Here is a 13162-nt window from a genome sequence, read left to right as displayed (position 1 = left end):
AGCAAGTGAGGTGAAGAAATAGTTGTAGCAGCTACTAGAACATTGTGTCATTTAACCGAGTACATCACCATGTGGGTCACCCATCACCATTGTGCCCAAAATAGATGATATGGTTGGATCAATTGTAGCAAGCAAAATACTTCACCAAGCTGGACTTAAAGTCTGGATATCACCAAGTTTGAGTCAGAGAGGAAGATACTTGGAAGGCTGCCTTCAAAACTAGGCAAGGTTTGTATGAGTGGTTAGTCATGCCATTTGGCCTATGCAATGCACCAACTACATTTACGAGGTTAGTGAATGATATATTGCGCCCTATTATAGATTCATTTATTATTGTCTATTTGGATGATATACTGGTATATAGTGCTACCTGGGAGGAGCACATCTCACATTTGATGCAGGTGCTGGAGACATTAAAGAAGCACCAACTGCTAACAAATCTCAATAAGTGTGAGTTTGCACAATAGTCTTTGGTGTATTTGGGGTTTGTGATAGGTGGAGGAGAGTTGAAGATAGATCTTGCCAAGATGGAGGCCATCATGAAATGGCCAATGCCTACTAATGTTTCTGAGATTAGGAGTTTCGTTGGAGCAACATAATACCTGAGGAAGTTCATGTCCTTGTTTTCAGCGGTAGCAAAACCCCTCCGCGCTATAACAATGAGTGGCAAGAATTTCAAGTGGGGAGACGACCAACAAAGGGCCTTTGAGGAGCTAAAGAAGAGGATCAATCAAGTTCCAATTATGCTATTACCAAACTTGCAACAACCCTTTGAAGTGGAGATAGATGTGAGTGAGTATGTTATGGGAGTAGGGTGGTGCAAGGCAGGAGTGTGGAGTCTCTTTCAGGTCGAACCCTGAGAACACTTTAGGGCGGCAGGGTGGTGCTAGGGCAGATTGGAACCTGTGCAGGGCGTTGGAGCATCCTTCTAGTGAGAGTTGGTAAACACAATGTTGGAGCATCCTTCAAGTTGGAGCCTGTAAACCAGGGCATTGGAGCCTCCTTCATGTTTGAGCCGGTAAACTAGGGCGTTGGAGCATCCTTTTAGTTGTAGCTGATAAATTAGGGGGTTGGAGCCTCCTTCCAGTTGTGGCTGGAGGATCTTGGAAGTTGGAGCTTTCCATTGATGTAATCTTGAAAAGACATATATCAAGAAGCGTTCGGTGGTTTTTCTCCCGAAAGGGTTTCCACCTAAAATTTTTTTTTACTGTCTTTGATACTGTGCATTGTTGAATGGTGTTGATTTATGTTTTGATCTGATGTTAATTAATGATTTGAAAAATAAAAATTAACTAATTGAAGAGAAATACTGATTCACCCCCCTCTCAGTGTTTCCAACAAAAGTGACTTAAAATAAAATAAAAAGAGTCACTTAAAAGGAGAGGATTCTAGAAGGGAAATAAAATAATAAAACAAATGTGCTTCTAGAAGGTTGGAGAGCTATCCATAAGTGTTTAAAAGGAGGGGAAACAAATCATTTGGGACATCTTGGATTGAAGTATTTTCTGTTTGGAGAGGTTTGGGAATGTGGTTCTCAGCTTAAGTAATCGCCAGGACGAAAACCCTTGGGTTTCTTTATGTGAGTTGGACGAAAACCCAACCCACTATTGAGGAGGTTTCAGTCAGAAAGCTCACAGAGTGTCATCAGCATAAGATGTGAGCAGATCTGGAGCAGATCTGTGGATTGGAGTGGGGATCATCTAGATCACCAATTTGGGCATTATTTTCAGTTCAGATTTGGGAGGCCATGTTCAGCATTACAACAAATATTTTAGAGGCCGCATTTATTATGTCTGTGCTAGTTTCCAGTTTGTATTGGCATGTAAAGCCTTATTCCAATTAATATAATAAAGCTGAGTTTAGCTATTGTTGCAGTATTTCTGGTTATTTCTCGTATTTCTGGGCTTTATTGCACATCTAACTAAATTGCTTGCAATATTTATCATATTAAATTCTACAAATTTTACGGTGTGTTTGAATGTATTTTTGGAATAATATTGCCAAAATAAAATCCCTGTGACTTTAACGAAAATATTGAATCGAGATATTACAGATCTCACTATCTAATTGTGTCTTGTGCTCAAGATGTGTCTTCTCCCTTAGCTTAGCCTTCTTTTTATAAGCTTGAGTTGTTGACCGAAACCACAACCCTAATGTCCAAAGTGATTAACAATTGAGATTAGATCTTAGCATCACTTGAGATCAACGATTGAGATTCATCTAATTCACTAATGCAAATAACCTTTGCATTTCATTAAATCAACTCACTTTTTCTTATAAATGTCAATGACTATAATAATTAAAGTAATTGCTAAGGTTAAGGGTCAATTGAGCAACTTCTGCATGTCTAGACACTTAGACCTGTGCAGTAGTACCTGCTTGAGCTACAAACATCAACTTCTAGCATGTTGTTTAGGGTATATTTCTTGTCTATTTCAATTGCTTGTTATATGGCTGGTAGCTTGTTGATGTTTATATGCATTATTTATTGTTATATTTTGGTACCATTCAACATTTTCATTTTTGTTAGCTGTAGTAAGAAATGTCCAAGGGTCCTTTTGATTTGTAACGCATTGTTCACATGGAATATCATGGTGAGCTCTATACTTTTCACATGGGCAAGTAGCTAGTGAAATAGTAGCTACTTGGCTCATGTGTCTGCTCTACATATGTGTGTGTTCCTTTATGATTGATCTAGTCAAATTGCCCAGGAATTTATATATTGCTTGTTGCATTACTGGTTATGGAAATCTAACTAATGGAAGAGATGCACAGTATAGCAACATCCTGATTTTTAATTTCTTACCTTATTGGTAAGGGAGTTGGGACTTTGATGCACTATGATGGTTAGATGTCTTCTGCACATAAATATATGACCCTGGGGCTGGGAGGTTTCTTGGAGGAGTATTTGATGGCTACATGGCATTGAGCTTTGGAGGATGGGTCTGCATAGAGAGGTCTGAACTAGCCTTATGGCTCTCCTCTCCCTATAGATGTGGTGGACTGTCTGTTATTCAGTGTTCAGCCCATGTATTGCATTTCTTTGATTGATCAGGCATGCATTGCATATGCTAACCTTCTGACTCCATTTTCAACTTTTATATCCAAGTTTGCAGGTGTGGGGGATTGGACTTTTACAACTAGGCTGTTTATATGTCCTGTTATTTTAACCTTTCAGTTTTTCTTGTGATTTCTGTTGAGACTTTTTTATGATGTATGACTTGAAGGTTCTGTTTTTTGACTGCAATTGCTTGTGTCTCTGTGCGTGAAGAGATATTGCCCCAGCTATACCATTATATTCTCACACATAGGATTTATTTTTCAAGCAATTAGATTTTGACCATAGTCTTCATAAAATTGTTGGAAACATATAAATGTTTGAAGTTGTACAGGTTGGGCAAGCAGCTTGGCTGCAGGGGAGATAGAGAGTAGATTTGAATACGCATTATTTGAAGTACGGATCGAACTTACTGATGCTGGGCAAGGTGAAAACCATTTTTCATTCAAATAGTTCTCACCAGTGATTTAGAGTTTTGTTGTTACTTATGCAGTGTGCAGTATGGAAACTTAATTTTCCCCTCTATTCAAAATATTGATTATAAAATTCTAATATCTCAAAGAGCAGTGCATGAGCAGATTCTTGATTTCTGATTTCTATGATCACATCAAAACTCACATTATTCAAATTCTTTTACAACTGGAGAGAGAGACCTGTTCTTCTGCTGCCTTTCTTTTGGTTGTTTTGGTTTCATGCTTAGATCAACTGCACACATAATTTCCCCTCGTCGTTATTTATATTGCAGAGCATATGGAAGAGATAGTTGAGCATACATTCCAGTACCTTCACATTTTAAGGAAAAGCGGTATTGCTGAATGGATCTTTGATGAGGTTTGACTTTGAAAAAGTTCATATCTCTTGAACTCTGCTTTACGTGTTTACTTTTTAAGTCAATTGTTCGTATCTGCTGGAAAAGAAATATATGATCATTTTTTTGATGAACAGTGATGTTCGCTCCACTAGTTTGTTTTTTCCTATTTGTTTTTCCAAAACTTGCTTGTGTCAGATATGCAGGGCTTGAATAACAAGAAAAATACCTATGAGCGCTCTCGGTTATGGCATTCTGAATACTGTAATGTTTTTACTGGAACAAGTTCATTCTTTTGAATCAGAATTATTGTAGTATATTATTTAGAACCAATCAAAGTTAAAACTCAAATTGTCATCATTGATGAGGTATTATTTTCATTGAGAAATGAACAAAAGTAACAGATGAAAAGTTTACAAGAATGAAGATCAAGAAAGACAAATTAAAAGGGTACCATATTGTTACCCAAATCACACCGGTCATTGCATGGAATAATCAACTTACCAATTTCAACATTACTCAAAGCAAAACTTATATCCGAAAAGAATACGCTGAGGATGGATTGATCCTTTTTTTGATGCAACAGTATTGTTTAAAGCCTTGTGTCTTCATCCCAAGACTTGATTAAGCATACCTTATAGAGTGGTGAAATTTACCAGAAGATGAAAGCACAAAACATTCTTCTTTGCCTATGTTTTGAGCTTGTAACCCATCCATACACATGGGTAACTCTAGGAGATATTTTTTCTCCTACGACGCATATTTCCAGACATTCAGCAGTGATCATCCTTCCATTATTCACATTCTAAATATGATGACCTGCATTCTCCACATACAAGAGCCCCTTTGATGTCTCTTACTCCTATATGCTTAGCTCATTTTTCCAGACTAGCATATCCATCCAAATATTGTGTTTCAACACACAATAGGTACATCCGCCAGATCAACCTTAGAATAAACCAAATCTGAAATTCACTGTGGTTGATCACCTAAGCTTTAATGTGCTTGATGCATTTCCATTAGTAGTGATTTGGGTAGTTATTTATGAGACCTTAGACTTGATTGTGTCTTGCAGTAGGAATCCTAAGTCCTACCAAGAAAGCCTCCCTTGTGCTAAACTCGTCCTTCACTAAAATGAGGGAAGTTGTTGCTTAGGTGATGGTGGCAATACTTTTAATTGTGAAAATTTCACCACTGGAAATCGTATTGCAGCCACTGGGATTAATTCTTGTAATTGTTAACTAATTAACAATTTATTTGCTACGACAAATATCGAATAAACCACACTGCAACCTTCACAAATAAAACTGAGGAAAAAAATAATAGCGCTGGAAATTGAGAAATATTCTAGCACACACATAAAAATTGACACAATTAGTTTTGGACAAATGTCCTCGGAAAAACCCAACTTGGGAAAACCGGTGCAGTAGTTGAGGGTTTTATATTATTATGCAACTGTGAAATAATATGAGTATAACTTGGATGCTGAATACTGGCTATCTTGTAGAGAAAACACTGGCAATTTTTTTTTGAGGGAAACTATCCTCACTCCAAGCAATCCCGACACTTGACTTCCTCTGAAAAGCAAGCCGTCTGCCTAGCTTTGCGCAGTCCCCAAAATGCTTAAGCTCGAAACTTTTGCAAATCAAGTTGTCTTGCTTGCTGCTGACTAAGAAATTGTCTCTTCGACACTTTAGAAATGTCTTCTGGTCTCTGGAACTGATAACCAGCTTCTCCCCAGCAAAATCGAACTGCCCTCTAAAGCTTCTGCACAACTTCCTAGAGAAATTTTGGCCTCTTTGCAATGTACTCACCGATCTGGAAAATCCTTCCTCCGACTTCACTGTCCCTGCCCCTCTTTGTCTCTGCTTCCCTCTCTGGCTCGAACTCTTCTGGCTATTACCTCTGGAAAATTGAACTGTCCAAGGAAATCAATCTTTGTGTATTCTCCATCTACCCATCGATTTCTTCTTATAATTTTCTGTTGGACCTCCAACGACGAAGATTAAAACTTAATCAAGGGCCAAGATCATAACTGGGTTGATTCGTGTGAGTTTCTAAACGATTCACACCTTATCTCAATTAATACTAATAAATTGACCAGTTTAACTAAGTTTAGACTTGGGAAACATTTAAAAATAGGTTAATAATCTAATTGAGACACTTCTAGGTGGAATTTCCAGAAACGATTTCTGGGTTATGGAGAACTCCTGTGTTTTAGCCTCTCCACAAAAACTAATACTCCCTCTTAGTGAGAAAGGTGTTCTAGTGCTGCACCATTGCTGCTACAATGCGCTCTCTCTGTATCACCCCTGTCACGCTGCCGATGTCTGGCTACAATGCCCACCTACCACTGCGCAACTCTGATTTTGCATCTATGTTGCCGCTGACACTGCCTTATTGTTGCCAACTCTGCACCTACACTGCAACTCTTTCTCATCTGTTGTTGTTGCTACTACAACTACTGCAATTGAGAAGCATCCTAAATACTGAATCAACTGTTTCTGCTGCATTTGCCTCTTGAGTCTTGACTGCTACTAGCCACAACACTATCTACTGAATAATCTGTGCTACTGTTGACTCTCCATCGCTGCCAACACTGCACTGCTCTCCTCAACACCTGACTGCTACTAGTCTACCACTGTCACTCATCAACTGACACTGATGCATCCTGTTACTAAATACTGTGGGCCCCTGTAGCAAGGTAATGATCCATGAGGAGGATACCTCAATTGTTAAGTTTAGGTATGTTTTATGCTTAGAGCAATTTATTTCAATTTTCATAGTTAGCTCAATATCTTTTCTAGATTAACAATCACATCAACATTAAAGTAAATTGTAGATAGAACATAAACATAAATCGCAGAAGACAAGCCAAGACAAGAGGACACAAGATGTGGCGTTAGCCAGTGACAAACCCCAATGTGGGCAAACCATTGATCAATTCTTCTTATATGTTCTTCAATAGTTCAACAGAGAGAGAGAGAGAGAGAGAGAGAGAGAGAGAGAGTACATTTACAACTGAAGTCAACACTTTGACTTATCTAGATGAGAGCATAGATCATCTCTAAGAAGATGATACATGAGATCAGTTGAAGACATGCTGCTTCAACTGATTCTCCAAGGTGACTCCTTCACCTATCATCGTGCTGCACCCATCATCACAATGCTGCATCTCATCATGCTTCATCAATCATGACGGTACCCATCACTGTACTGCATCATGTGCCATTGCTGCACCATGTTGCCATACTGACCTATGTGTTTGCTGCACCTAGCTAGCTTGCTGTCCCTTGCTTGCTTGTTGTCCCGAGCATGCTTGTTGTCCCTAGCATGCTTGCTATCCCTGGCATGCTAGTTGTACTTGCTGCACTAAGTATCATGCTGTTGTCCCAATGTGTTATACTAGCAGCACTATGAACTTGCTATATCATATTGCTGTACCTCACCATTGTGCTGCCCCTCATTATGCTATGATACACTTCATCGCTGTACCCATCATGCTGCAACATTCATCAACATGCTGCTGCAATATATCTGCTGCTTGCAACATCATGCTGCTTCAATGTATCATCACTGTTTTCTCCATCCAAGTGACTGTACTATTATCAACACAGTCCTAACATATGCTGCCTTGCTGGACAGACTTCAACGTATACCCTTCAACACTCTTCTCCATGTCATACAAGCCGCTTTCAGACCTTCCTTCCTCCATGGCTGTAATTGGGGCATGCTTGAATAGTCTTCCTTTATATCACTTGGATGACTACAGTTAGGGCAACATAGAGCTTCTCCATAGGGCTGTAGGGCAGCATAGGCCTCTCCATAGAGCTGCGTATAGGGCAGCTTAGGGCTCTCCAATAGCGCTGTGTATAGGGTAGCGTAGGGCTCTCCATAGAGCTATGTATAGCGCAGCATAGGGCTTCTCTTTTAGACTAGCAATTAGATCTCTCCTTGTTGCGTTATGTAGGCTTCCTTCATTGCGTTAAAATCTCCTCCATGTTAGCGTTAGGATCTAGGGCATCCTCTAGGGCAGCGTATCCTCTTTAGATCTCTCCTCCGACCAAAACCCAAAGACAAGTGGAGAGGAAGAGATCACCAAGAGGATGTGTGTCCAAATGACTTTCTAATTTAAAGGTGACTTTATTAAAGTCAATAAAGAATTAGAAAGTGAAAAAGTGACTATGGAAATAAAAGGATAAGTGGGTCTTTATTTAAGCGGGTGAGTTAAAAAAATAGAAAGTGAGAATTAAATGCACATTTATTCTCATCCCTTGGTCTAAATGAATCTCAGCCATTAGATCTTAGGGTAACCCAAAAGATGATATAGAGAGTAAAAGGAGAAGAGAAGTGAAAAGATCAATTCATTCTTTCATGAGCATTTGAGAGAAAGAGAAGAGAGAGCAAGGAGAAAATTTTTGAGTAGTGAGGAAGTGAAGGAGAGCAGCAAGAAGACATTTTAGCGAATCTGGGAAACAACATTTATTGGCATGCATCCCAAGGCAAAACTGTACAACAGGGGCAAGGCACATAAATCGAGGAAGAGGGACAGCAGCAAGGGCAAGGATTTTGAGGCAGATTTGGGCACAAATTTCGAGGCAGTCGTACTGTTGAAATCTGTATGGTCTGTACAATCCGTTTTGGGCATGTTTTTCAAGACAGGTCGTACAACATTTAATGCTGGAAAAATTTCTGTTTTTGCTGTTTGCTAATTTGCACGATTTTCAAGGTGGAATGTAAGCACAGAAATCGAGATAAGTTGTAATTTGTGGGTGCTAGAATTTTTACTGTGTATTTCAGTTTCTCTGTAAAAGCATTTTCAGAAATAAAGAAGAGCTCTCAAACTAGTTTTCCCCAAGAGTTGTCAGGGATTTTTCCAGGGTCACATTGACCAAAAATCACTGTGTTATTTTCTGTGTGGCTGTCATAATTTTGCTGTGTTTTATTTCTGCAATATCAACAGTGGTGAAATCTCTAAATTTGTGTTTTCAGAAAAATATTGTCATTTCCAGATTTTAGAATTTTTATCATGCTTGGATTTAAAACTAAATGCATGGAGTGATAAGAAAAACTGATAACCGGAGTGGGGGCTGAAATTTCTTCACTGGGGACATTAGTCCAAAAACAATGGTGTCACTTGTGTGTTTGTTAACTTTCAGTTGATGATCTGTATGTGTTGATACTGTACTTGTATTCATTTTCAGTATTTACATGGTAAATAACTTGTTCAGTAATTGAACAAGTAGGAAGAAATAAATCAGATAGTACAGGAAGAATTTCTAACAGGTTAAACTTAGAAATTCCAACATGGTATCAGAGCGAGGTTGCAGATCACAAGATAATTGAAGACATCAGCGGAGCAGAGCAATAGTAGCAGAAACAACTTTCCCGAGTGACAGAAGTTGTTCCTAGCAGAAAGCAGCAAGGAAGGGGTGACGCAGAGGGCCTGCGTCATCAGTTCGAGCCAGGAGGAGGATCAACACAGAGGCAGAGTGGAGCAGATTTGATCTATGCAGTGCTCGATCATCTTTCTCAGTCAGGAAGGATAGACTCTGTGGCCAGGAGGTGTAGATTTTGCTGGTGCCGGGATTGCGCAGAGCCTAGAGGCTCATTCCTTCAAGTTGTTGGGGTATAGGAGGCTGCGGATAATTTGCGGAGCGACGTTGGTGGGGTATTGTGGTCAAAACTGGGCAAGACCAAGGAGGAGGGATTTCCAGAAAGGAAATTGAGACTCAAAGGGAGTCGAACCAAGGACTTCCAGGAGGGAAGTAAAGAGACTCAGAGGAGTCAGAAGAAGAGCAACATAATGGCCATGAATGGACTAAGAGATTAGGATAGGTTGGATAGAGCATCCAACTTCGTGGTCTAGAAGGCTAGGATCGTATCCATTCTAGATAGTTATTGCATCAAGGACTTCGCCTTGAAAACAATAGCGATCCCAGTTGACCCAGTTGAAAATTAGAAGTACGAGGAGGCAATGGCCAGGGAGAAGTACATCATTCTTGATGGGGTCAAGGATCATGTGGGGCCGCATATTGCTGAGAAGGACACGACAAATGAGATGTGGGATGCCCTGAAGAAATTGTACTAGCATACTTCTGTGCAAAGGAAGATGTTACTTGAAAATCAATTGCGGTCATACCAGATGCAGAAGGGAGAGCAAATAGATGTCTTCCCCGGTGGATTGAAGGAGATCCGTGATCCGCTAACTTCCATAGGGGCCACACCGGATCAGGAACTGATGGTGAGGACCGCATTGAACGCAATCTTAGAGGATTGGGAGGTATTTGTCTAGAGCATACTGGGCAGGTTGAGCCTTCTAGATTGGGAGGAACTGTGGACGACTTTTCGTCAAGAAGAGATCAAACGGGTGACCAAGGCGGGGAGTAGCTGAAAAGGGGTCAGAATCAAGAAGGAGGAAGAAGAAGATACGACTCTTGCATCTGCGGGGAAAGCAGGAGAAGAGAAAGAAGAAGGACCTCTCCAAGGTCAAGTGCTTCCATTTTGGGGAACTGGGTCACTATGCGAACCAGTGTCCAAGGAAAAAGAGTAAGGGAGAGGCTTCTGACTCGAAGGCAGCGCCAACAAAGGCGGAGAAAGAAGTCGAGGAGGATGACAACTATGCCATGAGTGCTCATGCACCACTTGAGAGGACGTGGGGTGACATCGAGCTGTAGCCTAAGAGACTACAGGCGATGAGGGGCAGGATCCTTGAGGTGCTCAACCTCTTGGATTATACCTTGCTATGGGAGCCCCGAAGAGGAGTAGCAGGACTGACAGATGTTGGTAGAGACAGATGCAGATGAAGTGACAGAGAGTGCTACAGTGCAAGAGTCCCGGGACAACAGGCTACAACAGTGCGAGAAGCACAGGAGTGTTGCGCCAGTGCAAGATGGCACGGACAGGTGTGTAACGGTGCGAGATGCATGGAGTTGTTGCAGCAGCGGAAAGGTCAGTAGATGGAGCACTTGTTAGCATCAGAGGGAGATTCAACATCGGGAGAGTCTTTAGCCTGACAGGGATGTCAGAGTTGGGTGGATCAGTTACTTCCTTCTCAGTAACTGGGTTGCAGTGCAACAGGTAGCAGTGGCAGTGCTATGGGCAACACGATGTAGCGTGAGGAGAAGGGGATGCAGTTCAGATGCAGTGCTGGGTATATGGACCAACAACACACAGATGCAGAAGGAGTTGCTGTACGGATGCAGCAGTCGCAGTGGCAAGGTCATGGGCATCAGTACATGATGCAACAGTGCAGAGGATGTTGGGCGGGAAGGCTTAGCATCAACACAGGGACCGATGTTGGATGATCAGGGTGATACTTAGTGAGGAGTATTACTAGAGCACAGTGCTCGCTAATAGGGAGTGTTGATTTGTGGTAGCATCGGATGTGCTCTAGCCATGAAAATTGGTGGAGAGGCTAAAGCACATAAGATCTCCGAGACCCAGAAATGGTTTGGGCAGATTCTAACCGGTTTGGGAGATATTAAAATAATTAATATTTTTAATGGAGTTCCTAAGTCTAAACTTAGGAAAAATAAAATGTTAATGGGTGTTAATATAAAATTGTGTTAGAAGGGTCCAAAAGTCATGGATCAAGCCAAATCTAATCTTGGCCGTTAATTAGAGATTTAATCTCTGCCATTGAAGGACCAACGAGAAAAGTATAAGAGGAGGCTTGAGGGTTAGTTGGAGAATACACTAGAGTGATCAGTCATTCATTTTGCTAGAGCAGGGTTGCTAAGCAAAGTTGAATCAGTGATCAGTAGCGAGGGGCAGTGAGTACGAGGCAGAGAGGTAGAGACAGTACTGAGAGACTAGTGCAGAAGCAGAGAGATCGAGAGCAACAACAGTACAGGCTACGCAGAGCCCAATAGAGTCAGCATAGAGGCCAGAGGGACTGCATCATCTATGCAGAGGCTAGAGAGACTGAATAATATAACCCTTTGAATAGTTGCACCGGTTTTCCTGCATTGAGTTTTTTCTGGGGACATTTGTCCAAAAATAACAGTGTCACTTGTGTGCTTGTTTTTTCCAGTTGTTGATCTATAGATGTTGTGACTGTATTGTGTTTATTTCGGTATTTAATTGTATTAAATAACTTGTTCGAATTTAAACAAGTAGAAGAAATAGACCAGCATAATACAAATTAATTTTCTAATGGATAGACTTAGAAAAAATCAACATGGTATTAGAGGGTGGTTGCAGATCACAGGAGGACTGAAGGCATCAATTGAGCAAAGCATTTGCAGCAGAATCAACTGCCCCGAGAGACAACAACTGATACTTGCAGAAGCAACAGAGGAAGGGTTGAGGCAGAGGGACTGCGTCATCAGTCTGGGCCCCAGTAGAGACAGTGCAGAGGTAGAGGGACTGCGTCATCAGTCTGGCCCCCAGTAGAGACAGTGCGGAGGCAGAGGGACTGTGTCATCCATGCAGAGGCTGTTGGAGTGACGTAGAGGGTCCCAAAGGTTGCATAGTGCCTCAGAGGGTCTTGGCGCTGACGCAGGTCAGTAGGAGGCTGACGCAGAGGCCAGAAGGGCTAGTGCTGAGCTTCACTTGTGCCGGAGAGGGTTTCGTGGGATAGGTTTTTTGAATACCTGTTTCCGGATATAGAGGTACTTCTGCTGAGTACTTTTCTCTGTCGGGTTAGCCGGTTAGGCACCCAATTGTACTTAGAAAGACTGCATAATAACATAACCCTCTGAATAGTTGCACTGGTTTTCCCGCATTGGGTTTTTTCGGGGACATTTGTCCAAAAATAACGGTGTCACTTGTGTGTTTGTTTTCTTTCAGCTGATGATATGTAGATGTTGTGGTTGTATTGTGTTTATTTCGGTATTTAAATGTTTTAAATAACTTGTTCAGAATTTACAAGTAGGAGAAATAAACCGGCAAAATACAGATTAATTTTCTAATGGATAGACCTGGAAAATTCAACATGGTATTAGAGGAAGGGTTGACGCAAAGGGACTGCGTAATTAGTCCGGGCCTGAGAGAGGCCAGCGTAGAGGTTGAGGAGGGCAGAAACAAGTTCACGCAGAGGCCAAGAGCGCTGACGCAGTTGACGGAGCGAGCTGTTTTGCCAGTGCTGGGATTGCGCAGAGCCAAGAGGCTCAATCCTTCAGTTGCTGGGACGAAAGAAGCTGTGGGCAGTTTGCGGGAGCAAAGCTGGTGGGGTACTGTAGTCAGAACAGTACCTAACAGGGCAGAACCAAGGTAGAGGGAGTTGCTGCCGAGGCGGATTTCTAGCCAAGGAATCTGGATCAGTTTTGCAGTTGCACAGACGATCGAAGAGG

The 13162-nt window shown here is 41.4% G+C and overlaps 1 protein-coding gene across 1 annotated transcript in view; it reads left to right on the top strand.

The window, feature by feature from the left end:
• The window catches only part of LOC149154063 (insulin-degrading enzyme-like 1, peroxisomal), a 474120-nt gene that overhangs the window by 159466 nt on the left and 301492 nt on the right, over positions 1–13162 (top strand). The window contains exons 11-12 of the mRNA XM_089445838.1: positions 3393–3485; positions 3804–3889. Of these exons, the coding sequence (XP_089301964.1) occupies positions 3393–3485; positions 3804–3889 (179 nt within the window). The remainder of the gene's footprint in view (positions 1–3392; positions 3486–3803; positions 3890–13162) is intronic.

Source organism: Pinus tabuliformis, chromosome 9 (genome assembly GCF_031772625.1).
Source record: "Pinus tabuliformis cultivar Carrire ecotype Pingquan chromosome 9, CPIR1, whole genome shotgun sequence".
Classification (NCBI taxonomy): Eukaryota; Viridiplantae; Streptophyta; class Pinopsida; order Pinales; family Pinaceae; genus Pinus; species Pinus tabuliformis.
The sequence above is the reverse complement of the archived record's forward strand: the minus strand, read 5'-3'. Positions and strand labels throughout refer to the sequence as shown.